The sequence below is a fragment of the Anas platyrhynchos genome, chromosome Z, assembly GCF_047663525.1.
Source record: "Anas platyrhynchos isolate ZD024472 breed Pekin duck chromosome Z, IASCAAS_PekinDuck_T2T, whole genome shotgun sequence".
In the NCBI taxonomy this organism is placed as follows: Eukaryota; Metazoa; Chordata; class Aves; order Anseriformes; family Anatidae; genus Anas; species Anas platyrhynchos.
In genome coordinates this window covers 10573881-10601754 of record NC_092621.1, presented here as the reverse complement: position 1 = coordinate 10601754, position 27874 = coordinate 10573881, and the positions used below count along the sequence as shown (strand labels likewise).

The window sequence follows — 27874 nt, the reverse complement described above, 5'->3', positions numbered from 1 at the left end:
TCCCATCCCATCCCATCCCATCCCATCCCATCCCATCCCATCCCATCCCATCCCTCTGTGCCTGACACCAGGGCAGGTTCCTGGTGCTCCCTGTGCAGGCTGTGCCCCTTTTCTCCCCCCCTGCAGGCTCCCCCAGCCCCACAGGGCACTGCTGCTGCTCCCCAGCTCCCTGGGCGCTGCCAGCCCCTGCCCCAGCACCCAGGGTGTTTTCTCTCTCTGTTTTGGGAAGGAAGGGAGCCGACAGCTCTCAGGACGCTGTGTAAAAGCAACCTTTTACAGCCACAGCTGTGCCAGGGAGGCAGCAGCAGCCCAGAGCAAGGTGGCACAGCCACGGGACCCCCCCAGTCCCCAGCACTGAGGGACCCCAAACACCTTGAGGGAGGCAGGCGCTGCTGCTCCCTCCCTGCTCTTAGCCCTTAAAGCATCTCTGCTCCCTCTGCACCTCCCAATCCCCTCCCTCGTGCCTTTACCTCTCCTACTGCCGGGCCCCAGACCCCAGTGCCCCGAACCCAGGCTCCCCCTTGCTTCCCACCTGATGGACGCTCTGCTTCCAGGGTTCATCCCCCGAGCCCAGCATTTCTTCGCCAAGACTTATTCTGAGATCTGCAAGGATTCCAGGAGCAGCTTCACCCAGCAGCAGCTGGGGTCTGCCCACAAGGAGCAGGAGCAGAGGACACGGCTGCTGTGCCAGGACCGTGACATGAGATGGGCAGGACCCCGTGTGCATCACGTTGTGGGTCCAGGGCTGTCCCCGGTGGGCAGGGAGACGTGGGGCTGGCTGTTATGGGGAGCATGTCAGCAGGAGGTTGAGAATGACTTCAGTTGAGAATGACATCCTGGGAAGGGATGGGCTCCTGGGGCTTGCTCCCACAGGGCTAGGATCTAATGCTCTTGCCAGCCTAAGTGTAAATGCCCCAGAGCCATTCCCTGTGAAGTGACCCACAGCCACTGAGCCTCGCGGAGAGGTTGTGCCAGGCCCTGGGTCCCCAACCCCACAACCCATCCCTCGCCACCTCCATCCTGCGCTGCTCAGGACCTGCTCCTGCTGCTCACAGGTTACAATCCCCTGGGGTTGGGGATTCTCTGGAGGGGTGAAGAAAGGACCTCTGGATGACACAGGGATTGGATCTACCCCTCTTGGCCAGGTGGAGACCATCTCCTCCCTCTCCCATCATCTGCCACGAGCCAAGGATAGCAGGGAGCAACCCATCTCACTCTGAAGGTCAACTGCTGGAGGCAGGAAAAACCACAGGCATCCCCCCAGCCCTTCTCAGGGACAGGCTGAAATCAAAAGGCTGGAGAGCAAGGGACCTCAATCAGCACCTTTTTTATTAATATGCATCATAAATAAAGAAATAAATAAAGGCGAGACACCTTGTTCTAATGGGGAGATACAAATTAAATACGGTGCGACGTCCGCTAAGCGATGTACAAGCAGGAGGTAACCTTGCAAGACCAGGGCCCCTCGCCACGGGGAAGCCAGCCCAGGCACAACGCCGTGGGCAGCACCCACCTGGCCAAGGCACCAAATACTGGCACGGCCTTTCATTAACACTGACCCCCACCCGCTGGGCAGGCAAGGACCCCCACCCCACCCCAAGAACATGGCAAGGCGCAGGGGTGGGCTGGCACTGCCTCTGTCGGGGAGCCCAGGACCCCCCCCAGCAGCCCCTTGTGCATGACACTCGCCCCCGACCCCACGCCATGGGGAGCATCCCCCCCGCCCCCAACCCCTATCCCCATCTCCCTGCTCCCTCTGGGAGCAGCCCCTGCTCTCCCTGCTGGGAGCACGGCCCCCGTCTCCAAACAGCATCCCACCCCTATCCCTGTCAGGGACCCTGCCCTCACCCCCTTCCCCTCCCACCCGCCTCCACCGAGCATCCCAGGGCATCCGAGGCACTGCTCAGCGTGGGGGGCACCCCACAGCCCCCAGCTCCGCACAGGGTGGCACTACCCAACCTGGACCTACATCACACCGAACATCCACGCGCCTTCCTCACGACCCAAACACCCTCTCTCTGCACACTCACGCGGCCCCATTTCCCCTCCCGTGGCCGTGGCTGGGCAGCCTGGCAGTGCACGGTGCTCCCACCCCGTGGCGATGACACCGCGGGGTGCTGGAGGCCGCGCTGCCACCCCCGGCAGGGGACGGCCAGCATCCTGCACCCTTCCAGAGAGAAAAAAAAAACTGAGCCAGCGCCTGCTGGGATCCCCGCTACGTACAAGCCCACCACCTGCAGGTGCTGGAGGTTGGTGTGGGGTGGAGGGGGCTCAGGCAGTGCCCGGTGTGGCTGCATGCACGGCGACGCCTGGCAAGACGAGGTGCAGCTCGCGGAAGGCCCCGTGGCCGGTTTGGCCTTTGGCAGCTGCACAAGGAGGAGCAAGAAGGAACCACCTACGGTTACTGTATTCTGTAATGGCAAGAAAGGTAAGAAACTAGCAAGAAGCTGTGTCTGTTTGTCTGGCAGAGCAGAATATCCCCAGTGGAGCCTCAGTAGCCCACGGTACTGTGCTTGGCCTCCCGGCCAGGTCAGTAGTCCTCGTCCTCCGGGTGGGTGACGTACATGATGGGTACCAGCCCCTTCTCGGAGCCGAGGCTGCACTGCAGCCAGTCACCATCCACCTTGGAGATGACCTGCAGGATATCCCCTTTGTTGAAGCTCAGCTGTCCTGCCTCAGTGGCGATGTGATGGCAAAGAGCTTTCACCTCACTGCGGGCAGAGGGAGGGGAGAAAGGGTTCGATCACCAAACAATGCTCACACTGCAGAAAACCCTCCTGCTGCAACACCCAGACCCATGCAAACCCCATCCCACCATGTCCCCAGCCCCTGTGGGACAGCCACGTGCCACTGCTCACCAGGGAGGGTTGGGACACAGCCCCCGGGCTGGCCGTGGCAGGGGTGACACTTCAGGTGGCTCTGCCCGGGGGGGCTCTGGCTCAGGAGCTGCTTCTCGCCACATGCTGGCCCCAACCGTCTGGGCCACCAGCTGGAACACGGACTTGTCCAGGCTCAGCCAGCCAGAGGGCAACCTGCAAGAAGGAGAGAGAAGCAGGTTGTGGTGGGGAAGGCAACCTCTCATGGTCTTCAGGGTCTGGATCACGCACAGCATGCACTGCAGCCCCCAAACTGTTTCCTTCCCAAGGGACCCAGCATCCTGCAGACCTCTCTGCTCACCTCTGATGGACCACCACAGTGTAGCCCAGAGCCCAGCTGAACCAGCCCCTCCAGCCCTAAGCCACCCATGTCCCTACCTGTTAGGTTGCTTGGGCTCCTTTTGCACCTTCCTGGACCCAAACAAGTGTCCCCACTTGATGGTCTGGCTGCTCTCAGACGCACTGCTGCTGCTTTCCTCTTGGGGGGCTGCTGCTGCTGCTCCCAAACTTTGCGGAGTCCCAGTCTCCTTCTCCTTGCTGCGCTTCAGCTCTGTAACCACCGAGTCTGGGGGGCTGCCCATCCAGAAGGGCCAGCTCCGCTCCTTGACCTCTTCACCAGCTGGTACCTGCTGGGGCTTTTCCAGGGGCTCTTCCACTGCTCCAGGACTTGGCCTGCTGGCGATCTTGGGCTTCTCCTCCAAGATGCCTTCAGCAATGGGGCAGGCTTCTGCACCCTCCACCACGCCTTCACGTGGAGGTGGTGCCCTGTGGGTCTCAGCTGGCCTGGGGACACCACTCAAGGCCTTCTTCTTCTTTTCATAACGGATGAGCTTTGAGCCTTCAGTCGAGCCTTCAATGTAAATCTGAGAGCTCTGCATGAGCTGGTACCACCAGCCCGCCTGCTTGTCCTTCTTCCCCTCCCACGTGCTCTCTCGCACCTTCCTCCGCTCTTCCTCCCTGTCCCCATCTCCAGAGGAGGCCCCCACTCCCTTCACCCTCTCACTTTCAGCTCGTTCAGGGCTGTGGCCTGGCGACACGCCACCATCTCTGCCACCCACTTTGCATGCTTCAGGGGCAGTGCTGCAGCCATCAGGATCCTCGCTGCTGCCCCGCGTCCGCATCAGCTGCAGGGTGGAGTGCGCGGAAAGCAGCAGGTCCTGCTTCACACGCAGCAGCTCCTTCTGCTGCTGCTGCTCTTTGCCCATCTGCATCAGGTGGTGCTCAAACAGGAGGTCTAGGTTGAAGGGCAGCAGGGAGAGAGGCTGGAGAAGGAGCAGGAGCTCCTCGAACAGAGGCTGGCACACGCTGTGGGACAGGCACAAGAAGCCCACCGGCTGGTAGTGTGCCAGGATGATATCTGTAGGGCAAGAGGCAGTGGTCAGATGAGAGGCCCCTGCCACCTTTGCCAAGCCAACAAGAAGCTACTGGGGAAAGGAACTGAGCACTGGTTTCTGGCCACAGCTGTGGCTGCAGTGTGAGGCTCAACACTGGGGCAGGGAGCACTGGGCAAACTGGCACAGATCCTGCTTCCTGCAGCCACCACCTGCCTGTCAGATTACCCACTGGAACGACCTCTGTCACAAATGCCAGAGGAGCAGGGTGAAAACAAAAAGCATCAGAGATGGTTGGCACACATTAAGATTCTCTTTTCCATCCCCCTGGATATGGGCAAGGAGCTGCAGATCTGGGCTGGGACCAGTGCCCGGCGGGGAGAGGTGTCAGGGACAGCTGAACACAGCCTTCCAGGAATAATAGAACAGTATTTCTACCTGCAGCTTTCATCCTCACTTCCTTTGGACACTTGTGCCCTGCCCCACCACTAGCTTTGCTGTCAGGTGTCACTCATGTCACTCACAGCACAGAGTTTGGCATAGGCTTTGTGCCTGTTTGTCTGCAGTGAGTTAAATTTACACCGCAGAGGGGATTTGCACTTTATCTGCAAACCCTGTGCCTAGCCTTCAGCCACTTGGCAGCCCCACCTCACACTTTCAGTTCTTAATGATGGCTTGAAGACTTGCAACGGTTGTATTCTGCTCCAGAAAAACAGGGTGCTTCCTCTCGTTACACCGCTCACTGCAAAGGCAATCTGCTCCAAAGTGCTGACAGCACACAGGGACCCAAGCAATGTCTGCTGTCAGCCCCCAAACCTGCCAGAAGACACTGGGCTGGACTTCTTGCAGTGCACGGGGCCCTGGGCTGACACAAACACTGAGCCAGCAGCACCCACAGGGAACCCAGCAGGTCGAGGGTGTCTGCCTCACTGTGCACTTAGCACTTAGTCATGCTGCTTGCAGGCATCAGGCAGCTTGGTTATTGCTGCTAGGTTATCTACACACTCCAGAAACACTTCTGGTTGAAAAGAAAAACAACTGATACTTCCAGGAAAATCTGCTCTTTGTTCGCCTTAAGGCTTCCCTTTCTAATTCACATGCCTCAAGGGTTTCAGATAAGTGTTCACACTTCCAGTTCTATGAAGCTCTCAGGCACTGGACAGGGGATGCAGACATTTGGAGAGGGTTAGATCTGGTCTCCTGACTGAGGGATTTGTACTGTAGGATATAGCCTTGGCTACTAGCTGTAGGTGGGAAGGACAAAGGTGGGCACGCTCTCCACAGCTCAGGTGGAGGGAGCTGCATGGAGCTTTGATTTCCACCTCCCTTCCTTTAGCTGAGCAACCATCCAACTACACTTACAGCAGGAATGCAATAAAGTCTAGCAGAGGGGAGCAGCACAGGCTGAGAGACCACCAAGAGACAAATAGGGCCCAGAGCTTAGATCTGTACTGCACAGTGTGCAGAATTTGGTCCTCTCTGCAGCCCACAGCCTCTTACCTTCATGGTTGTAGAGGTGGTTGAACCAGAACTCCAAGGACCGGATACTGTAGGAAGGGAACACGGGCAGGGAAGAAGAGAAAAAGCAAAAATCAATTTGTGCCCTTCTTCACTCCCATCAGCACACACTGAGCACAGCCACCCAGCCTGTGAAGGAGCAAACCTGTTTGCTTTGCAATGTGGAATTGTGCAACTGCAATCCCTAACAGCCAGGCTCCCAGCAAGTTTCCACACCGCTTAGCTCCTATATAAACAGCTTAGCTCTGCTGAGAAGTGTTTACATGGAAGTGGAAGATCAACTACAAACACGAAATCAGTGCATCAAACTTGGCCCAAAATACGCTGGCATCCTGTGCCAGCAGAAGAGAGCTGTTGGGAGAGCAGGGCATAGCTTGCTCCTAGGGGTCCCACAGTATTAGGAGACCTTGGGGTCTCCATTGCCAGTGTCAATGGTCTTGCTCACATCTGCAGAGGAATGGGGAAGTACCATCCTAACAGCACTCATCCTGTCACAGGCAGAGACAGAACACCACTGACTTTTTCTGTCTAACACAGTGTAGTATTTACACTCCTTATCCAAACCAGAAGGGTCAGCCTTGAGTCCTGGAGCAGGGCAGGTCAGTTTCCCTTTCAGAGACTCATGTGCTGGGATTCACTGCAGCTCTAGGAAGCAGTGTCACAGGGATTTTCAGGAGTAATATATGCATATGTTATGTCAATCCCTATATGAATCCTGACAGACAGACTCTCCCCACCTAGCATTTTGGGGCCAGAATAAGATGACAAAGTTCTTCAGTGGGCCAGCCCTTCTCAGTCCTGGCCTAGTAGGGGCAGGTTTTGTTCCCTCTGGTGTTCACTGAGGCTCTCAGCTTCTTCCTTCCCTCACCTACAACTGAGAAGCTGCTTCCTAGGTTTCTTAAATCTTTTCATTGGCAACAGTGCCTGCTTGCAGTCAAGGAACAGCACTTTCTGCCAGCCCTGGACAATGGCATGCAGTCAGCCCAGGGAGCCTGCTTACTTGAGGAGGCCGAAGATGAATGCGTTGAACCTCATGTTGTGGTTGGTGAGCTCCGTGTACTGGCTGATCTTGCTATAGAGGCTGTGCAGCAGCTTGGTAGAGGGGCCTGTCGAGAGAAGTGAAATGCTGGGGTTAGTTGTGGTCAGCAAAGCCAAAACAGCCTTCAGGCATAGCCAGAAGGTGTCTGAGTTCCCATGCCTACAATGTGCCCAGCTACCATGCCTACAAGACTCTCCACCAGTCACCAAGACGAGTTCACTCCACTCCAACAGTGAGACTCCACAGAGGAGATGGGTTGCAGTCCTTCTCAGGCTGTCATTCCAAAACTTTGGGTGAGTTTCAATGCATGAAGGTGCCCCAGGGACCTGCTTCCCACAGTCCAGAGACAATCATGGCCCTTGTCTCAGAATCACCAGTCAAAAATAACATTGCATTTGTTGGTTATAATTTGAGGTGTCTGTAATCACAGAGAGAACTCCAGAGCTGGAGATGTGCCACAAACAGGCTAGAAGGCTTCCCAGCCCTGGCTGTAAGCTCTTTGTGATGCAGAAATCAGTGTGGGCCTGCCATCTGTAACCTCAGAAAGGAGTTCTGCCAGATGGTAGCCACTGCCACGATCTGGGGTGCAGACTGGTACTAGCAGAGGGTGCAGGTGACAAGGCTAAAGATGAAGGTTTAGAAACAACCCAGAAACTCAGGGTGGCAGGAGAAGAGTGTTTTTTTTTTTTTTTTTTTTTTTTTTGTCTGGGCTTTTTTCCATTGCTAGGGCTTGTTATAAGAAAATTTGGACCTTCCCCAGCACCTCCCAGCTACAGCACAGCAGTACCACAGAGCACATCCTCCATACCTAATTGGGTGGATGCCTCCACCACACTCCAGGGGATGTTTCTCCTCTGGCCAATGATCATGTCTAGGACGTAGGCCTTGAGCCCATCACTCAGGATGTCCCGGACAGCTGGGCACAGGTATTTCAGGATGAGATGTCCCACGTTGGGGCTCACAGAGCTGTTCCCAAGTTTGGCCTAAGGGAGAAGAGGCAACAGGGAGGGGGTTGGTAATTGCTCTACATGGTACAAACACATGCAAACATCTCAAGCCCACTTGCCTACTACAGTCACGTAGCTGGCAATACCCAGGCTATGATGAAGCTCAGCAGTTCCTGGAATAGGCAGGTTCTTCCTCCTCACCCCTGTTGCTTCATAAAATAATTCTGGGTTGCTCCCTGAAAGGTCTGACCCAGGCTGAGATAAGGCAACAGCATGTGAAGAGAATGTCCCAGTTTGAGAAGAGGATATTCCAGTTATGAGGGATACCCAGTTCTCCTCACAGGTATACCAAGACTGTCTTGCTGGAGGAAGAAAAGAGATGGGACTTTTTCTGCTTCTATTTGGAAGCAGGAAGCAGAAAGTGACCTAGGAACTTCCAGCACAGAGAGGTTAAGGAGCACTTAACTCAGTGACGAGCTGAGCTATAATTCCTAGGGATTACTATAAATAACCAGGATGAGGGGAAAATGGCTGGGCAGAGCCCATGCTGAAGTGAGGAGGCATGTAAGAGCCCAGCATCAGCAGGGAGGGACACATCCTGCAGCATGCAGTCCTTGAGATGCCAAGGGTCAATCCAAAGGGGTCAGCCTCGGGCCGTACACATCATGTTGGTGGTCCAAGGCAGCTGTATTCGGGGCACAGATTTTACCAGCTGAGCTGGAATTACACTAGCCAGTTGGCATGGGTCCACAAAGTCCTGAACTCAGACTGAACTTCTGGGTCAGGAATAATCCTGCCAGATCCATCAGGCGTGGGAGCATCATGCACGGGTGCTGCCTTTTGACAGGTGAATGCTCAGCCCTTGGCACTCTGACACAAAGAAACCCCGGATCAAAACCATAGCACTGTCTGGCAAGTAAAGTAATGGGCAAATGTTGCAATTATTCCCCAAACCAAGACAGCAGACATAGGAAATTCACAGTGAAGTTTTCAAAAAGCTGTGGAAATCCAAACAGCTCATGTTACGCTGCACAACAATCTCTGCCTCAGCAACAATTGTAATTAGGGGAAAATTACCCTGGGCTGTGAGATAAGACTGAATTGGCTTGGAAACTGTCCTAGTCAAGTTTCTCCTTGGGGATGGCACTCCAGGGGAAATTGTCATCTTCAAACAGTGTTACATTGCTGCCACAGAGTCCCTGCAGCTGAAGGATACTGTTCTGGTTTGATAGGAGGCACCACAAACATGCTGAGCATCACAGGACTGACAACACCATCTGGGTCAAACAAGCAAGCTTGATCTGCTTGTGTTAGTCCAGAAATAAGCAACAAGGGGAGCACAAGCCAAAGACAGCCATGGGCCATCAAGATGCACTCTGAAACCAGCGGGTATGTGGTATGGGCCACAGGGAGAGACCACCTGCCCCAGATGAACAATGAGTAACCCTTTTTTTTTTTTTTTTTAATCATTATGGAGTCCTGTCATACATCAAAGCACTGCACTGTGCCCTGCCACCAGTGCCAGAACACAATCTGGAGACAGATGGAGAAAGGAGACATAACTCCCCACTGTATGAGAAAAAAGAGCCATTGTGCCACATCTGACCAGAGGTCCACCTGGCCTGGTATTCTCTACCAGGTAGAGTATATCATGCAAGTACATAAGAAACAGTCAAACCGGAGCAAAAATATATAATACTTCCATTTAATAATGCTGTCCCAGCCTACAGATAGGACTACCTAAGGTGGACATGATTCCTTTGTGTGTAGTAGACATCAGTGAATTTCCTTCCCCATATTTTTCCAATTAAACCCACGTAATCTTTTGGCATCCCCAATATCATGCAGCAAGAACACGTTTACTGTCTGCTGCATGAGATAACATCAGGTTTCTTTGTTTTGTTCTTGGTACTACTAGCATCACTTGATGCCTCTTAGTTTTTGAAGTGGAAAATAACGGAGAGGCAGTATTTCTCCATCCTCTCTACATCACTGATGATGTTGAGCAGCCATACTGAAAGCAAGACTTACCTTCACCCCTGGATCCCTGCTGGTTCCAAAGTGAGCCACAATCAGGTCGACAGCAGTGTTGATTGCCTTCACCAGACCTAGAGGGAAAGAGAATCAGAGGTGCCCGAGGGTCTTCTAGGACAAACCCAGACCAAATGCTTCATGAAGAAATCAGGCAGGGGTATTTACAGGCTGTGCCGGCACATGTAGTCTCTCTGGGGACATGATTATCTCTGCATGTAAAGTCTGTCCTAACTCCTCAGCAAAACTATCCCTGCTGGTTCCAGCACTCACACATCAGCCTGGCAGTAAGACAAGCTCTAGAAGTGGCTGAAAACATAAGTGGCTGATAAGACATCTTGTCAAATATTCCCAAGGGACACAGAACATCACCTCCACTGCACCATCCCCTGTTGGAGCAGAAATGGGGTCTGAGGCAATGACAGGGCAGGAACCATGTATTTGGCAGGGGCTAACAATCCAGTGGTGGGTAATCTGACATCTGCTCCAGCACAATGCAAGAACACACGTGGAACAGGGGGGAAGGCCCTCTAGGAATCACCATCACATAACTGGTAAGGGCACGGGGACCTTTCTGCACATCACTTGCCTCCGACATGACACAGAGGCAGCTGCCACAATCCCATCCCCAAGTCTGCATCTAGTATGGGTCCTATCACTTTCTCTCACCCTTTGATATAAAGACTTCAGCATATAAGACCCAACAGACTTTTTAACTAAATCACACACTCAGGCCAACACCTGCAGCTCCACACAGATTCAGAGGTCTACCCTTTACACTGGGATGGGGTGGCTGCATGCTTTGCCTTAGGGCCATGCTCCCCTGCCTGCCTGCTCTCTCCACACATTCTTGTGCACTTAAGGCCCTTTCTAATCGTTAATTCCTGGGACAAACAGCTCATGTATACTTTGTAGTATGTGGTGAGGTACAGAGAACACACGAACATGTAATGGAAACAGCTGGCAGTCCAGGAGGGACATCTAATTACGATGCTACAGCAGAGAAGAGCAGGCAAGGAAACCATTATGTCTACAGAGATGAGGTGAGAGAGAGAAGCACCGCTTGCCTTATGCTGTGCTATGCCACATTCTCCCCAACTGCCACAAGGGACACACGGACTCACCCTTCTTCTGCAGCAAGTCGATAGAGATGGACTCCGTGTTGCCATCTGGGGAGAGGCAGAATTCAGCTGGGGGCTTCTCAGCTAGTGAGAAGTAGTCAGGGAAGAAGTCAGTGTAGGTAAGCTGGAGCTGTCTCATGGACTGTCCTGCAGGGCCAAGACAGGAGAGAGAAGGGTCAGCCCCAGAGCCTCTCCCACATCATTTTTCCCAGAAGCAGGCTGCAACAGCAGGAGTCTTCCCATCTCCCTGTCCAAGACTGGGACAGCAAGGCTATAGGCTTCCTACTTTCCCAGTGATGTTCTGCAACATGTTCAACCCCACAGTTCACCCAACATCCAGCTCCAGCTCGGCTGGGGACCTGCGGGCACTGGAAGGTGCTGTGGGAGGTTCACCTGCATGGGCTGGTGCTAAAGAAAAACTCACTGTGGGTCAGAAGAAGAGCAGACTGAGAATCCCTACTTGTCTCTTACAGGCATCGACAGGCAACAAGCAACATGCCTTCTGCCTGCCCCCTGGGACGAGCTCTATTTCCATGGGGAGACTTCTGCAGGAGTCCTGAGCTACAGCCCAACATCCAGCATGTGCGAGATGCTGGGGCAGATGGGCAGCCACTGGGACACAGACATGAGATCTCCAAGGGGCACAACCCCCGTGTAAGACATGAACTACAAGCTGGACACAGGCTTGGAGCACTTGCTGAGGTTTCAGCTGGCCTTTCAACCCAGCCCAGAGCCAGGCCTGACAGTTCTCAGCTCACGGGGAAGAAGGGAGGCTCCACACCTTGTACCAGCCAGTAAGGCAATTTTCACCTTCCTCTTGCACCCCTCAGCCCCACTGTGGGCAGATGCCTCAATCCTCCTGCTCAGAGCTGGCAGGGCAGTGACGAGGCCAGGAAAAGCTGGGACATTGTACCTGAGCCCCCAGGCCACCCCCAGACCCCCCAGCAGAAGGGCGGTGCGCACCGTTCAGCTTGCAGTGGAAATTGTTGGCGTTGAGGGCGCCGGGGAACTCAAAGATGGGGTTCCCCCGGTTCAGCCGGGGCTCCTGCTGCCTCCTGTCTAGGCTGCTGGCTAAGCCGGGCAGCCCCGAAACGCGGTCCAGGCCCAGGGGGTTCCTCCGCCTGTACTCTCGCCACTTCAGCGCTTGAGGGGAGAGGTGGTTTGCTGCAACGCCACGGGCAGCGTGCACCCGATGAGAGGACGCGAGTGGACAGGAGGACAAACGAGGAGAGAAGGAGAAAGAACAGATTGAGAGAGAGAGAGAGAGAGCAAGTTAGTTGCAGTCCAGCAGCATTTCAGGACGTTAGCACATATACAACAGGGGGAGGTGGAGGCCACAGCCTGGCACGGCAGGGCAGGAGCCCAGTGGGCTGGTGGCTGCAGGCACAGAGGGAGTGGGTTCAGGGTGCCAGCACCCAGCATGGGGAGCTGTAGGATCAGCATCCCTCTCACAGGAGGCACTCAGGACTGGAGGGACATGCTCTTAGTGCACAGCTTTGCAGGCAGTGATCACAAGGGCTGCAGGACCCTGCAGCACCCAGATGCAGTTTTGGCTCAGGTTGTTGCTGTGGGAAGGGAGGTGCTACAGAGGGCAGCCACAGCCAGGGAGCTGGAGATGTTTCCCCACCAGCACATCCTGGTGGATGGGTACTTACCATTGAGGGGCCGCATTCCCATGCTGCTCAGGGGACCAGAGCTGCTGGTCTCACTGCCACTCCTCCAGTGGGGATCTGCATGGGCTCCAGCTCGGCTCAGGGGCACACCGCCCAGGGAAAGGGGCAGGAGGGACCCACTGTGGAGTCGGTACTCGGAGAGATGTGGGCTTGGCTCCAGCGGTGCCTCCTTCTTGGGAACCAGCCTGGGGTTCTCCTTTTGCCTCAGGGCATCAGCTTTGGTGGCTTGGGAGGGTTGCGTGGCACTGACAGCAGGGGAAGACCTGGTAGGGAGCAGGTTGGCAGAGATGGGGCAGGACCTGCTCCTGGGCGGCTGGCTCTCTCCAGCTCTCTCCGCGGTGGGTGAGGAAGAGGAGTCCACGCTCTGAAAGAAAGGCACGTTGCATCGCACGGGAGAGTAACTGCCCAGGGGGGACGGCCGGGTTGTCTCCGGGGCTGGCTTCTTCATGCAGCCATCGTTGAGGGAGGCAGCTCCATCCGCTGAGCGCTGGGTCAGCAGCGCACTGTGGGCTTGGCTCCCCGCTGCCTGCTCCGCCAAGGCCTGGGAGCTGGAGGAGATCTGCTGGCTGGCAGCCCGGTTGCTGGACAAGCTGTAGAGTTGAGAGAGGCTGGAGGCAAAGTGGCTGTGCAGAGCACGGGCCTTGGGCGGCTTGCTGAAGTGGTGCTGGAAAACGAAGGGCTGGATGGGCAGAGTCGTGGGGCGCTGGTCCTTGCTGTAGCGCACCACGGGCTTGCTGTCTGCGCCGCCACCTTTGGGGAGAGAAAGGGGGACAGCACGTGAGGATGGGCAAAGGGACAATCATCGTGAGCTCGGTGGGTCACGGGCAAAAGGGAACATGCTCTCAGCTGTGGGAGGAGGAGAATGAGCTAGATACCAGTGACAAAAGCAGAGTGGTTCAAGTCTGAACCAGTTACATGAGCTGGCAGGGTAAGGACATGTAACTGCTGTACCTGTTCCCCCCTAAGCACACAGCTCCCTTCCTCCCTCTCCCTGTACCAGCCCCAAGTGTTCTCAGTGAAATCAGGCCCACAGCAGAGTTAGAAGCTTCCAACCCTGGAAAAACATTACTCTGCCCAAGCAAGGGACAAGGAACTCCTAAGGGTGTGTACCAGGCTGATCTCCTATGCATGCATGCCTGCTGCTCCTGATGGGGCCACGTCCCAAGGACACAGATAAAAGGTGACCCACTGTGTGCACAGTGCACAACACGCCTGACCAGGTTCCTTGATCACCACCCACACTGCACGGGCGGGCAGGTCCTGGCTTACATCCCTGCCACTCCTCCAGCCCACAGCAAATCCTGGGGCAAGGATGCTGAGGGCCTGTAGGACCTCTCACAAGCAGACCCCCAATGTTACCTACTCCCCATGGGGTATGCCAGCCTTCTTTCCCTTTAGCTTGCCTTTAGGAGAGGTTGCTTTCCCTCTGGTCCCTTATCAGACCCTTTAGACTTGCATGTTGCTCTCGGTTGGAGACATGTAATGCCAATGTCAGTGTGGAAAGCAATTCAGGTTCTACAGGCTTTCTCATAGAGGCAGCTGGGGCAATTACCCTGGTAATGGCCATGTGCTCCTCCAGAGGAACCTCTGCTGCAGGCCTGTGTGTTGTGAAAGAACTGGCCAGGACACTACAGCAAACACATAGCTCCTCTGATCTCTGTAGGGCTCATACTGTAAGTGCTGGCAGAGACAAGTCTCCATGAGCCCGGCATCGAGCCGGGACTGTTGGCTATGCCACTTGCCTCCTTGCCTCTGCCCCATATGGATCCAAAACAGAGAGTCTAAAAACCAACCAGTGGTTCCCTTCCCTTTGTCTGCTGGGAACATGGCTCTATGGAGCATCTGTAAATCTGTCTTGGGAGCTAAGGGCAGGTCATGGGCTGAAGGAGTACTGTGCCCTGAAAGGGAGTCAGAATGAGACAATCCTCCAGGCTGCACAGACCCTGAGTGCTTATCCTCCCTTACATGATACAGGAGGTTTGCACAAATCCTCGGTTTTCTGAAGAAATAGGAGGACAAGACACTTGCACTGATCTGGGTCTGCAATAAGCACAGCAGGGCTGACAAAGCCTGCTGTGCTTATTGAGACCAGCAGACCAGGAAACTGTGCAGGCTCTGGTCTCTCATTGCCATGCACATTCCTCTGCTGCTCCCCTCTAGTCCCCAAAAAGCTTTTCTGGTTACTTCTCCACTCTGCCTAGTTTGGCTCCTTACCATCTGCTCGGGCTCTAACATCTCTTTGTCCGTGGCCACTGGCAGAGCTACCTGAGAAGCTGGCATCTGCCTCCGTCAGCAGGGAGAGAGAGGCTTGCTCACCTGCCCCATGCCCACTGGGGACGGTCTCAGTGGAGCCCGAGTCTTTGGTGGAGCACAAAGCCTGTCTGTCCCCAAAAGGGTGATTCAAACAGAAGCCCTCGCAGCTCCGATTCAGGCCGTGGACGAAGGGCATGGGTGGAAGACTCTGGCTGCGGCGAGCTCTCTCTTCAAGGAAGGTCGGGCAATCCCGCTGCGTCTCGGGGATCGGGGAGAACTCCAAAGAGGAATCGCCACTGGACCGGAGCGGCGGGGAGGTGCCGTTCTTTTTCCTGCCCTTAGCAAGCTCGGCGAAAGATGTCACTCGCTTCGGGGGGGAGCTCTGGATGGGTATCGCTGGGCTTTCACTCAGCTTGACCGGGCAGCTCACCATGCGCTCCAGAGAGCCCAGCCTGCTGCTAGGGCTCCTGTCCAGGTTCTGATCATAGCTCCGGGAGCGCTGCCGGCTCGTGTTGAGGTTAGGTGGCGACACGTTCACATAGACCTGGCCCTCAATCATGTTCTGTGTGGCTTCTCCCTTTGTCTCCTCTTCACTGCACTCCACGTTGCTTTCTTCTTGCCTCAGGTCAGGCCTTCTAAAAAGATAGTATTCAGTGGGCTGGGCTGGGCTGCCTTTGGTGTGGTCTTCCGAGCAGCTAGTTATGGAAGATCCTGCCGGGCTGGGAGATGACTGGGAAGACAAGTCACACGTGACTAGCTTATAATAATTCTGAGTAGCCACAACGAGCCGCGCTTGGCTCTGGAAGCAGGCAGTGAGGTCTGAGCTCTCTGAAGTGCAAGGCTCACAGTGGAGGTGGTAGGAGTTGCAGTTAGCATCCAGGACAGGTGAGGAGGAGTGGTGACACTCACACGCCTTCCCTGAACTCTCCGGGTGATGCGACTCGCACGACATCTTGGATTCTGTGGGCGATGAATGCAGATCCAGGTAGAAAGCTCCCGTGTCTGAGTGGCTGCAGAAGGAAGAGTCGCAGGACAGGTTGGCTGAATTCAGGTTAGATCGAGAATGGCCGTTCATTTTGTTGTAGAGAGCGCTGAAGTTCACCAGCACCCCATCGGAGCTGTTGCAGGAAGAGTCGCTGATGTAGCCCATCTGCTGGTCAATCACTTCAGACTGACTTGACGAGCTGTAGCAGCGACAGCGGTGGAGCTCGGAGCTGGAGCAGCTGCACGTCCGGCTGTGCAGGGCATCCTGATTCCTCAGTGGTTCACCCGTGTTTTGGTTCCACTCCTGGTCGCCACCATCAAAGGAGAAGCTGGAGGAGCTGCCGCGATGGCAGCTGCATTCATCCAGCTCCATGCGCTCGGTGGCCTGGTGGCACCGGTTGGCGTTGTTCCTCTTCTGGATGTCGTCGCTGCTGATTTTGTCCTCCTGCCCATCTACCACACCGGACCGGCTGGCCATGTTCCAGGATTTCACAATTTGGTTGGAGTCGTGGAGGTGGAAAGGAGGCAAGGCTAGCTCGTGCAGGTGAAAGGGAGGTTTGCCAGCCGCAAGGGAGTTGTGAAGGTGGAAAGATTTCTGACCCAAGTCATCCCCAAAGATGCTGAGGTCTTCTCCCTCGTTCAGTAAGAAAGGGTTGTGTCGCTTGCTGGCACTAGCAACAATCAAGTCCCTCGCTTTGCCTTCTTTGTTGTCTGAGGCCTCTGCTGAGCTCTCGGAGGTCTGGAGAAAGCTGCTGTACACCAAGGAGTCGGTCTGTGAGAGGTCTCTCTCTGGAAGGGCAGAGGTCCGTGTAACGTTGAGATCTGGCTGACAGAAGGGGTTGGTCCTTTTGTTCACGGAGCAGCACTGTCTGTCTGGGACCTGGCAATGCACCAGGGGAATGTGATGGACAATCAGCGTCTCGCCAGTCAGCTTTGGTGGACTATCCATGGTGAGGAATGCTCTTCAGGACATCAGTTAAGTTGGTGCTACCCATGGGCAGGTAGGGCTGCGCATGAGAGGCTGGGAGGACACTTCTCATGGGGGAATTCAGATACCTAGAAAGAGACAAAAACACAAAGAAAGTCACTTCTTAGGAAAGGCAGTGAGTATTTAAAGCATCCTTGGTTTGACTGAAGACTTCATGACCTAACCAGAGCAGTCCTTGTCAGCACAACCACCTGAGCAATCTTTCTTCAGGGAAAGCATTACGGTGGAAGACAAACATGTTGCTTTCTCTCTGGACTCCAGAAACAATGCTTGTGCTTCCAGATGACCTCTCTCAGACTTACCTGGGGTAACTGATTTCACTCAAGTGGTCAAAGGACATCACAGGCATTGTGTCAAATGAAAACCTCGCTGCTGATGGCATTGCAGACTCACAGGAAAGCAGGCAGAGCACAGGGTCTGAAATGAGGAGCTGTGCTCTGATGAGGGCAACCCGTCTTCTCTCATGGGATTCAATATCTTTACCTGCTTTTAGGTATCCTCAGCTTTCCCATACAAACAAGACCCTTCACTGCACTGCAGCACTACAGAGACAGAGGTCCAGGCACAAACTGGAAAGCAGGAACAGACTGGAACAGGAAAGCAGCAACAACCATCCTTCTCCAAAATCCAGGAGGCCCCATGAGCTCCTGAACTCCTTTAATGGTGCCCAGGGAGGAGCAAAACTATTCAACTACTTAAGCACACAAGGGCCTCTCATGTGAAAAGGAGTAGATGGAATCATTGCCATCAGAGAGGCAATGGGGAGCAGCTGCTGGTGGTTAAATAGGTGCCATGCAGCACGCTGCCTTCTGCAAACCTTTTGCTGGAGGCTAAGCCTCACCTCAGGATGGTTCCTCTTATGGTCCTGGGTGCTTGGTTCGCAGTCCCCTACTGCTCTGCCACTCTGTGTGTGACACTTACCTGCTTATCTGATTATTTACTGCATTTCACTGCACTGTATTTACTGTCCTGCTGCAACAGCCCTTTTGCATTCCCTCCTGCATTTCAGAGGAACCAATGCAGAGGAGTTGGGGGAACAGCTAGGACACCAAGGAGGTGGAGAAACCAGAAAAAAGAAAAAAAAACACGTTGACCCAAGGTGATGCTGAGGGGAATTAAGGCTCTCATATAGCAGTCCCTAGCTCTGAAATCCCCAGCCCAAACACTGTTGGTCAGCAATCCACATCCCATCCAGGCATCCCCAGTGCTCACAGCACCCTGTCACCACATACTGTGATCTCTGGACACCAGGACCCTGGGTCTGCTGCCACCAGGGACCTTCAGACTCTAAAAAAGTGACTTTTATGGTTTCTAAATCTTTATCTACATCAACCCAGTGTGTGTGACTATGGGTTGATAATGGATTTGGACCAGAGCCTCAAAGGCACATGGGAGCCCAGAAAAGAAATTGAGAAATGTAGGATAAGTGAAGTCAGAGCGACAGTGTAAGCAATGAGACAGCTTTACAGGAAGAAGATCAGCAGCTTCAGTTCTTCCAGCTTCACGGCATAAGAATAGCAATTAAAAAATGCTAAAATAAAGCTGATCAAAAGAAGTACTTTCCTCCCACGCACAGTACAGATTCTTACCGAGACAGGAAGTGTTGGCAGAAAAAAAAAATAGAAAGATGGAAACAGACCTGGTGTTTACAGTAAAAACCCAATGATGTAAAAGCTAATGCTAACGCTAGTGTTAGTGAGCTGACAAGCCTTGTGGATCAGGCTAGACTCTACCAGAGACCCACGTGAGGGGCACACACCCCCTCATACCTGCTTTGGCTGTGATGTTTCAGCCAGGATTAGGTTCTGAAGTAGAGAGGTCAGCTGGACCACATGCAGTGGGTTGTCATAAGGCCCTAAATTCCCCCCACCTATAGTCTCTTCATGCTTACAACACCCTTCCCTGCCCTTTCAGCCAGTCCTCTGGCTCCTTTCCCACAGCCCTGCAGTGGCTGAAAGGCGCAAGTCCCTTCTCAGTCCCCACGACCACATTGTTCAAGAACCACCATCAGCCACAGCAGCTCCTGGCTCTGTGCCTGCCACACACACACTGAAAGTGGTGTCCAACAGCTTGGGCAGTGTTCCTGTCCCATTTTGATCCTTGTGCACTGTTGATGGTACTTGTAGCACCCCTATTTATCCTGTGCCTCCCCCAGCACTGTGGGAAAAAGCCAGCCCTGGTCTCCTGGTGCCTCCTTGCTCATTCAGACCTCCCCTTCCCTCACTACGACCCCTGTAGCTGGGTTTAACACTTAGATGACATCTCTCCGTAAGGCTCTGCTGTATTTTGAGTGTTGCCAGAATGCAACAGCATGAAAAGCATCATTTTGAGGCTCCAGACCGTGACATCTAAACACCTCACTGCGGAAGCACGGGGCCTCTGCTGCTTCTCACCCTCACCCATCTGCTGGCCAGCCCTGCCAGCAGCACGCGCTTCACCTCGGTGCAGATGCTGCTGTGGGAGGACAGGGATTGCAGAGGCACACTTTGACATTTCACAGCGAAATGTCAAGGGAGCTCGCGCACTCCCAGCTGTCCCTCTGCAGCGCTGCCCGGCTGTTTGGTGTCGGTGGCAGCTGTGATTCACGGTCACAGATGCTGCAGCATCTCTGCCTGCACCTACACCCTGCTCCCAGCACGAGGCTCTGAGGTCCAATATCAAAGGGGGCATGCTGCCAGCTCCTGCTGGGAGCCATTCTTCTAACAGCTGCCCTAGGGATATGCATGGGTTTTGTTTGCACATCCTCTTGTCCTGGGGATGCAGGGAGGTTAGGCAGTGGATCTGCCAGCTCAGGGATTGCTCATTTCCAAACCCATTCTCCCTGACCGTACCATCTCTTGGCTCTTCCTCCCTCGTTCTGGAAGACTGCAGAAGGATCCTCCCTCTTCTGTTTAGGGTATGGTAGGTTGAGATCTACACTAGGGTGTAAAATCCAGCAAGAAGAGTAATTTCAGATTCTGCTGGCTTTGATCAGCTCTCTGTAAAGCCATCACACCCCTTTGCAAGGAGAGACTTCCAGAAGTAGGGATGGGCAGTCTGTATCCAGACACTTTTAGCCAAATAGGTTAGTTCTTCTTATTTATCACTCACAATAGCACAAACCCACATAGTGCTGGAGCTTTCTCAGTCCTAAACAAACAACAGCAAACACAGCATCACCCCGCAATGGAAAATGGAAAAGTGTGTCAGAGTAGCACAAGGCTGGGAGGCAAGCAAGGAGCACCGTGACTCTAGATGCACCAGCACAACACCCATTTTGATCACAAATGTCAAAATGTGGTGGTCACAGACCCCCCAGGCTTATCCTGCTATCTGTTACCACTCTGGGCACACTTTCAGGGTTCCATCACTGATTGCTTGAGAGCCTGCTCTGCTCGATGCTGGCCACTGCATGCAGAGCGTGGCTGGGTCCAGAAGACAGTGACCCAGCTTTTCTCACAAGATATAAAGCAATAGCAAGAGAGGCATGTAGAGATTTAAGAAATAGATGTGATTTAAATGCAAAAAGACTGTGCCTAGAGAATGGAGGAAGGAGAAGCAGGAGCAAGATGATCAGGTCTGTCAGTTGGAGGAGCTGCTGGAGTTTTTGGAGGCTGGCTTTTCTGAACAGATCACTGTTTTTACAAATCTCAGCCCCTTCATCTGTGAAATCAAATGCCCAGTATAAACATTTTTACCTGTGATGGTTCTTGCTGCCTTTTTCTGAATGGCTATGGTTTCAGTCATCGTCATCTTCCTCACATGAACCCAGATTGAGCAAGTGACTCAAGAGTGAAAGATGGAAAAACGGGGTTAAAAGCTGGGCATTTAGTTCCATAGATGAGCTGGCAAAAATCCTTTTGTATTGGAGCTGCTTGTTATTTCGGCATCATTCCATGTGAATCCCTGACTCCTGCAGAACATTTGCACTAACGCAGCTGAAGAAGCCATACAGATCTACAAAACAAGCACGAGTAGAAATGCTGCAAAGAGCAGCACCTCGTGTGAGCTTGCAGCCACGGGCACAATACAGACATCTCATTACTCCATGAGGAAAGAGGGCTCCAGTTCACTGCCTGTAGGTTTACCTCTTGGCAAAAGGGCTGGGAGAAGTGGTCAAACCAAAAGTCACCCTCCAGCCACCCCACAGGACAGGCAGTGTGGGGGTTCTCAGGGCTTGGGGCAGCTGCGCACTGGTTCTGCCACCAGTTTCCAAGATCCCAGTAATGCAGCTCATCCCTGCCCCAGCTTTGTCAACCCAAAAGCTGCCAGAAAGCACTGAATGGTTAAAACAAAACAAAACAACTCAATAGGAAAATTCCAGCCAGCTGGAGAGCATTCAGGGAACAGCGTGATGAAGATGGAGCAAGGGGCACAGGGTGAACGGCCTGGGGACAGAACTGAGCTATCCAAGTGAGTAAAAAGAGAATGGATTTGAGGACTTGGGAAGCCCGTAAGCTGTAGTAGGGTGGGACTAGCCAGTGGTATTTGTTTGGACATCTGCTCATTTATTGCCACTTAATACTATTCTGCCAAATTCATGCCTTCATTAAATGATTTAATAAATCATCCAGCATGTTTAATGAAAGAAAAGGTGCAAGAGGAAATAGCAGTTGTTCGACTCACCCTAAGCCTCCTGCTGCCCTTCCCTCCCTCAGGGAACAGGGAGCAGAGTGAGGGTGGTCTGCTTAGTTCCAGGGTGAATACTCCAGCACCCAGTGTTTCCAGGGCACTGCCACAAGATTGAAGGACTAGATACTTCTTAAATTTCTGCCTCAAGTCAGGCTGGTTCCTCTTGTGGTCTTGAGCAAGTTCCTGAAAAGACCACTTTCTTTTCCACAGCAAGGTGCTGCCTGGGCCCGAGATTTTTGCAGAGGTTTCCAGGACAGGCTGACTAAGTCCATTATTAATGTATCATTACATCCCAGAGCTATATAGGATTATGATGCATTCAAAATGGAAACGGCAGCATGTGATGGTCAATCACAGCCTTGTGCACGTGACAGCAAGGAGCTGCTCGGGTCAGGGAAGAGAAGCTTGCCAGCAGAGATGACAGGGCGAGCAAGATGAAAGTAATAATAGGTAGTGCGTGCGTGCCTAACAATGACACAACTAGGATGAGCAGGTACCGCCTCCTAGTCAGAGGAAAAGAAGTCCCAGCTCTTTGGGGCGCTTTGAGTTACAGAAGGCGTTAACAGTAGCTCAGGGAGCAGCTCCATGCCAGCCACCACTGGACAGTGACTGAACCTGTTTCTCCCGTGTCTGTGCTCCTTTGCTCCGTGACTCACCAGCTGCCATGTGGCACTCAGCAGGAGCCACTTGCAGGCCGTGACTCAGGGACATGGCCCCGGTGATCTGGGTTGGAATCTGCTCCTCCTCCTCCTCCTCCTTCTCCTCCGGCCATCCTCTGCCCCAGCCCCCACCACATATGCTCCTAATTACCATATGCAAATCTGCAGAGGAGAAAGAGACTCTGATGTTAATATCTCACTGAAATTGCTGCTGAATTAAACTCCAAGCACAGTAAATCCTTTCTTATCGCAGACGCTGTAGTGGCAGCAGCAGGAGGAGGGGCTGCATTTCCATAGCATCTTTCAGCCTGAGCACTCTGAAAGCATATCTAAGATTTTGTAAGAACAGAAATTACACAATTCCTTCCTGAACCATGGATCCAGCTGGGTTCTGGCGCCTGGCTGCTACATGATTCCCAAAGCCCTCAAGAACCCATGCTGAAAATAAAAAAATATCCAATAAGCAAATGAAATTACTGGGCAGACTCAGTAGCTCCAATGTCAGGCTGAACCCCTCCGTGGCTGCAGTTTCTCCAGGGCTTAGCCACGAAGCAGGGCTGTGACTATCAGCTGGCTACTTCATGAATATGCTCTTTGTACAGACATGATCAACTGAGGACCACATCTGTGGCTTCATGGATCAAAGCTGGTTCCCTGACTTGTGCCTGGAGGCACACAAGATGGCAAGGCTGTTCCCAACACCTCTGTTATATGGCCACATGCAACTGGGAGCAAGCAGCCGTCCTTGCTCAGGTGTGTGCTGCAGGGGTGAAGGCTCCCGAGGTCACAGCGAGAGGCAGAGAGGGCAGAAATGCTTCATATGGGTGGGAATGTTCTCAGCATTGGCGATTTCAGGGGTTGCTGGGAATGTGAAGCATCCCTAGAATTAATAGGTCACAAAACTCTCCCACTGGGCCCTCAGGACTTTCCTAACATTTCCTGGAAGATGGCTTCAGACAGCTCGGCTTTGCTCAGCCTGTGACAAAGGAGCTGTCCTGCTTACCCAAGGGTTATGGGAGGATAATTTCAGAAGTTTTGTCTGCACAAAGAAAGCAAATGAGGACAGCTCCATCTCAAGAAGGATCTCTAGACCCCCTATCACCTTCGTGACTTGGGGGGAAGAGATGAGCTAAGCCCTAGAAGTGACAAAGAAGGCCTGTCTTCACAGGGAATAAGATCTTACCGCAGCACAGGTCAGCACAAAAATACTCACAAGCCACTCCATGGCTGCGTGACTTCATTATTACTTGCTGTATATCCAGGCTGAGACAGCACTGCTTTTCTGTCAAGACCATGCCTGGCAGGAATCACAGCTGCAAAGCAAGCCTGAACCCTTACTGCAAGGCAAAAATATCAGCGACCAAGGATGAAAATGCAAGAAATAAGGTGCTCAGTCGTAAGACAGCTCAGTTAGAGAGGCTGTGAAATTATGCTTACTGTTTAGCCCAGAGCTCCACGTATATTCAAATCACTCAGTGTCAAGTGAAAAGCAACCATTTCTGAGACAGCAGATTTTAGGTGTACAACCTAGATGTATGACATTATGTTACAGATGTTGCAACACAGCAAAAGCAGAATGGGCAGCAAACGTGGATAGGGTATTCAGTGGAAATTGAAGAAAAAACCCATGGGGAACAAGTTTTTGAAACAACTAAAGTATTGCCCCACAACCCACCAAAAATAAAACAGCTAGAGATGTCAAAAAGCCCTTACAGGATAATTTTCAGACTTGAACACAGTGGTGGTATGATGGTTTGTTACAGCAGCCATGTGAATAGAAGCAATGCAGGCATGGCATTACCTCGCCGTGATGGGCATCAGTTCTGCCAGCTATCCAGGATACCTGCATTTGCAGAGCTTTATTATTTTTAAATTATGCAATTGTACAACAAATTTAGGACATACCGTGTGCAACCGGATCAGAAGCTCCAAAAGCAAACACAAACAGAAAAACATCCCAGCAGCAGGCTGGTTTTATTAGATGTTCCTCCTCACTGCAAATCTAAATGGTTTTTCAAACAGCAGCTATGTCCAACAGCTGAGTCCTGCCCAGACTGCAGAAAACCTTAACCCTTCCCAGCTCCCAGCACATATTGAGACCGTGCAAGATTAGAAACTGCTCTTTGCCCTACACAGCAGGTCTTGATGTGACCTCCCTGCCCAAAACAAGTCTACCAAGAATGCTGGTTTTTTCCAAGAACTAAAAAATCTAGGGCAACTGTTGCCACTAGCTCAGAAACAGAAGGAGGAAAAAGAAGCATCGGACAGATGAACATATTTAGCCTTCATGGATCAACAGCCTCGGGGAATTTTTAATTTCAGCATGGGAGCACAGAAGTCTGTGGACTGAATCAGATGGCCAGTACTGCCTGGTCCCTCGCCTTTGGCAGTGGAGTTCAGAGGCTCAGCATGAGGTGTTATAACCCCAAAGGGGGCAAACGAGCAACTGGCTGTTCCATTTTCCCCCTTCAGACATGGGCAGCCTCCACTTGAGAACACTTTATATCTAGAAGCGGGTTTCATAATCCTTCCATAAACAGCTACGTGCCCTTACAATCATAATGCTACACATTCTTGATATCCCTGATAGTGTTCAGGGTTTTTTTTCTATTTTTTTTTTTCTGAACCTTTGGACCCTGCAACATCCTGAATCATTGAGCTCTATAGGTAATTACATGCCACAGTGGTAGCTGTCAGTCAGTCCTTTTGAATTTACCAACATTTACCTTCATTACTTGTCCTTGTGTTAGGAGAACGAGAGCATCATATTTCCTGCTGCGTTTGCCACCCCTCTGAGCAGCCCCAAGCTTTTCATCCTGCTCACATACAAGATCCCAACACCCGTCTCTCTCCACTTGTGTATGTGTTTGCACGGTGGCGAGGCAGAGCTCAGAGGATCTGGATGAAACTGCAGCATTAATTTACATAACAGAATATTTTCCATGCAACAGAGCTAACAAAAGGCAAGCCAGAACCTTAATAAAATACTTATGAAGCAGACCAGGCTCTACTAATGATTACAAATACTTTTCTTCTGAGAGGAGAAACTTATCCCTCAGCAGGGGCTGGCACCTCAAAACAAACTTGGCTTGTAAAGCTCCGGCTGGGACAGTGATCAGCTGCCCTGAGTGAGACATTTATTTTAGGATAATGCTCCAGAAGACAGCTCATGTGCTAATTAGGCTCGGAATGACTGGGCTCAACAGAGCATTAAGGGTCTAACTAACTAAATCTGATAACCCTGGATTAACCAAGGTCTTCTGCTAAGGAAAGTCTTGCCGGGCTGCAGAGGATGCACAGACCTATAGTAGTAGAGAAGAAGGGAGAGCAAACTGAGATGATCCTTGGCTCTGTACTGGATGAGCAGGTCAGCGTTCCTGGGGATGCACCAGAGGGAAGATCACTCTGCTTTAAATCACTTCAAGCGTGTTCAAGAGGGTAGAGGAGACCCCTCAAGACAGTAGGCTTCCAGACCTTTCATTATAGGGCATGCTCACATTTGGAAATCTTCTTTCCTGAAGCTGTTGTATCTTCTCTGCACCAGAAGTCTCAAAGAAGACCACATCACGTATCTACATCATGTGGTGAGGAAGAATTTGTCCCTCCTAAGCCCTTACACTGAGATAGGGCTCAGCTCAACCAGGAGGTTTCAAAACTCTGCGACTTCTGTTCTGAACATGTGCTATAAATACGCTGGGTAGTCTTTGTTATTCACACAAATGCCAAGCCGTTTGGGAATATTGCTGGGCTTTGAGTTTAACAGCAAGATTCATGGACTAATTAATCACAGTATGTGAAAATTATTCCTATTATTAGTTTCAAATAATCCTCCTTAATTCTCTGGAATACTTTGACGTTACAAGCTGGGCAGCACATCAATCACTATCTTCTTTCTCTAGACCATTCATTATTTCATATTATGCATCCTACAGTTTTCCATTTCACACAAATAATTCCAGTTTCTTCAGTCTCTCCAGTTATGAAAGTTTTCCAGGTCTTTGTTCAGATTCCTGGGCAGTTTCTCAGTTCCCACCAAGTCTGTAGTCATCCTTCTGAGCTGGGATGACTAATTAATTGCACACACTTTCCCAATCAGTGGTGGGATGCCCTCTGCTTTATGTATCAACATTAAAGGACTCTGTATGATAATTTTCCATTCCTTTTCTTATGTACCTTAACATTTAAATATAGATGTTCATTAGTAAAGTTCCTTATGGCCAGCATGACATCAAAAGCATGGCATTTGGTAGTTCAAAGCCAGATAATTTGGAATCTGGCAAAGTACACTGTTGTGGCTATCCTTGTTAAACTCTTCTACCATTTACTGAAGTCAGCATCAAGCTCAAAAACTCCAGGCTTACAAAAAGACTAGCACAGAAGAAACCAAGGGATTTTTTCACAAATATACATTTTCTGAGGAAAGGAGTTTGTCTTCACTGCCTCTGGAGCTTGTTTTTTGGGGGTTTTGCACCCTCAACTTCCACAAATACTTGGGGTTTATGTGTGGGGAGTTTTACCTGTCTTCATGCAGATTCTCTTTGTGGGCTCTCAAGAGATAACAGCATCCTCAACATCTGATTAAGGTCTGGACTGAAAGAAATTTTGTCTGGTGAAATTTGCTTATTTAATCAGCAAGGTCTGGTGGCCTGCCTCCATGAAAGAAGATTCTCCTTTTGCTTTTATCAGCAGGCCAAGAGGTTTTTGTGGTTTTTCTTTTTTAACCTCAATTTGTGCCAAGGGGAAAGCAGGCAACAAGATAGGAGACCAAAATACTGCCTGTGGAACATCCTTTGGTAAAGAGAGGAATCACCCCCCTGCACCTCCCGGACAAATACAAACAAGTCGCTTCAGTTAAAAGTATTTCTACACCCTGCAAAACCAAACCATGTCAGCAGCACAAAACCTGAGAGGGGTCAGTTACAGAGATCTTACAGAGATTTTTTCTGGGATCTTTAAAGCTTGTGCAGTCACCAGCAGAAGCACAGAGAATAGATAGCCCAAGGGATCAATGACTGCTATTGGTGTCTCAGCAAGATATGGTTGAAAGTATGCTGAATGACCTGAGATGAGAGTGTTGCTACCTTTGTGTGATAACCACCTTCATGCCCACTGTTTGTCAGTGCTGGGACATACCTGTTTCTGACAGTTCCTCCTCTCCTCCCCTGTTATCGTGCCATGAACTGGCTAGTCCTACTGTCCTCAGGGATAGAGACCTCTGGGAATGTCTGAGGTCTCTCTGCGCTCACTGCAGCCTCACTTTTCCTCTCCCAAGTCCCCCCTGAAAGGCATGGAAAAGAGGAAACAGAATGAAAGCAAGTGGGAACAAGAAGGCTGTCAGGCTTACAGACACGAGGAGTAGTCACCACCTTCAGAGTGCTTTATACATCCAATAATTATAAATAGCAAGTGTCTGCAGAAATGAAAATGAGGCATATGACATGGAGCTGAGGCAAGACATCTGAGTAAGGAAGATGCTCCCCTCCATGGCCATCACAAGGACTATGACCTGCAGCTGGAGGATAACTCTTAGCAGTAGATTAAGTAAGATGCCACTGAATGTGGGCTAGGGAGAACATTTTGTTGGCGACAGAAAATGACTCAGTGCAGATGCCTGCTGAAGCACATTTGCTGTTCTTCTGAAGGGTCAAGCTACAATCACTGCTCATGATAAGCCACATTCAGGCAGGAAACCCCTGAAAAGTGGCTGCAATTGTTCATGTGCTAACAAGCAGTGATGGAGAGGGCAGCCACAGCAAGCCAGACCTCAGGGCAGATGTGTCGCTCCTGCTGTGGATCATAAGGAATGATCCTATACGTGGGCTTATGACTTTATCAGCTGAGTT

General features: G+C 52.0%; 1 protein-coding gene across 13 annotated transcripts in view; it reads right to left on the bottom strand.

Moving 5' to 3' along the window:
- Positions 1 to 1311: 1311 nt before the first annotated feature.
- Positions 1312 to 27874, bottom strand: part of RUSC2 (RUN and SH3 domain containing 2) — a 52878-nt gene continuing 26315 nt past the window's right edge. For 4 of the 13 annotated variants that reach the window (XM_038169791.2, XM_038169790.2, XM_038169798.2 and 1 more), the window contains 11 exons: positions 14751 to 16829; positions 12519 to 13286; positions 11827 to 12027; positions 10867 to 11010; positions 9743 to 9819; positions 7573 to 7747; positions 6726 to 6831; positions 5708 to 5754; positions 3255 to 4233; positions 2859 to 3032; positions 1312 to 2711 (listed from right to left, as the gene is read on the bottom strand). In XM_038169791.2, coding sequence (XP_038025719.1) covers positions 2531 to 2711; positions 2859 to 3032; positions 3255 to 4233; positions 5708 to 5754; positions 6726 to 6831; positions 7573 to 7747; positions 9743 to 9819; positions 10867 to 11010; positions 11827 to 12027; positions 12519 to 13286; positions 14751 to 16722 — 4824 coding nt within the window. In that variant the 5' untranslated portion in view covers positions 16723 to 16829 and the 3' untranslated portion in view covers positions 1312 to 2530. Of the gene's footprint in view, positions 2712 to 2858; positions 3033 to 3254; positions 4234 to 5707; positions 5755 to 6725; positions 6832 to 7572; positions 7748 to 9742; positions 9820 to 10866; positions 11011 to 11826; positions 12028 to 12518; positions 13287 to 14750; positions 16830 to 17063; positions 17218 to 17244; positions 17414 to 22028; positions 22167 to 27164; positions 27310 to 27874 lie in introns of those variants that run through there. The other 9 variants (XM_038169794.2, XM_038169793.2, XM_072030892.1 and 6 more) reach the window with 7 other exon arrangements.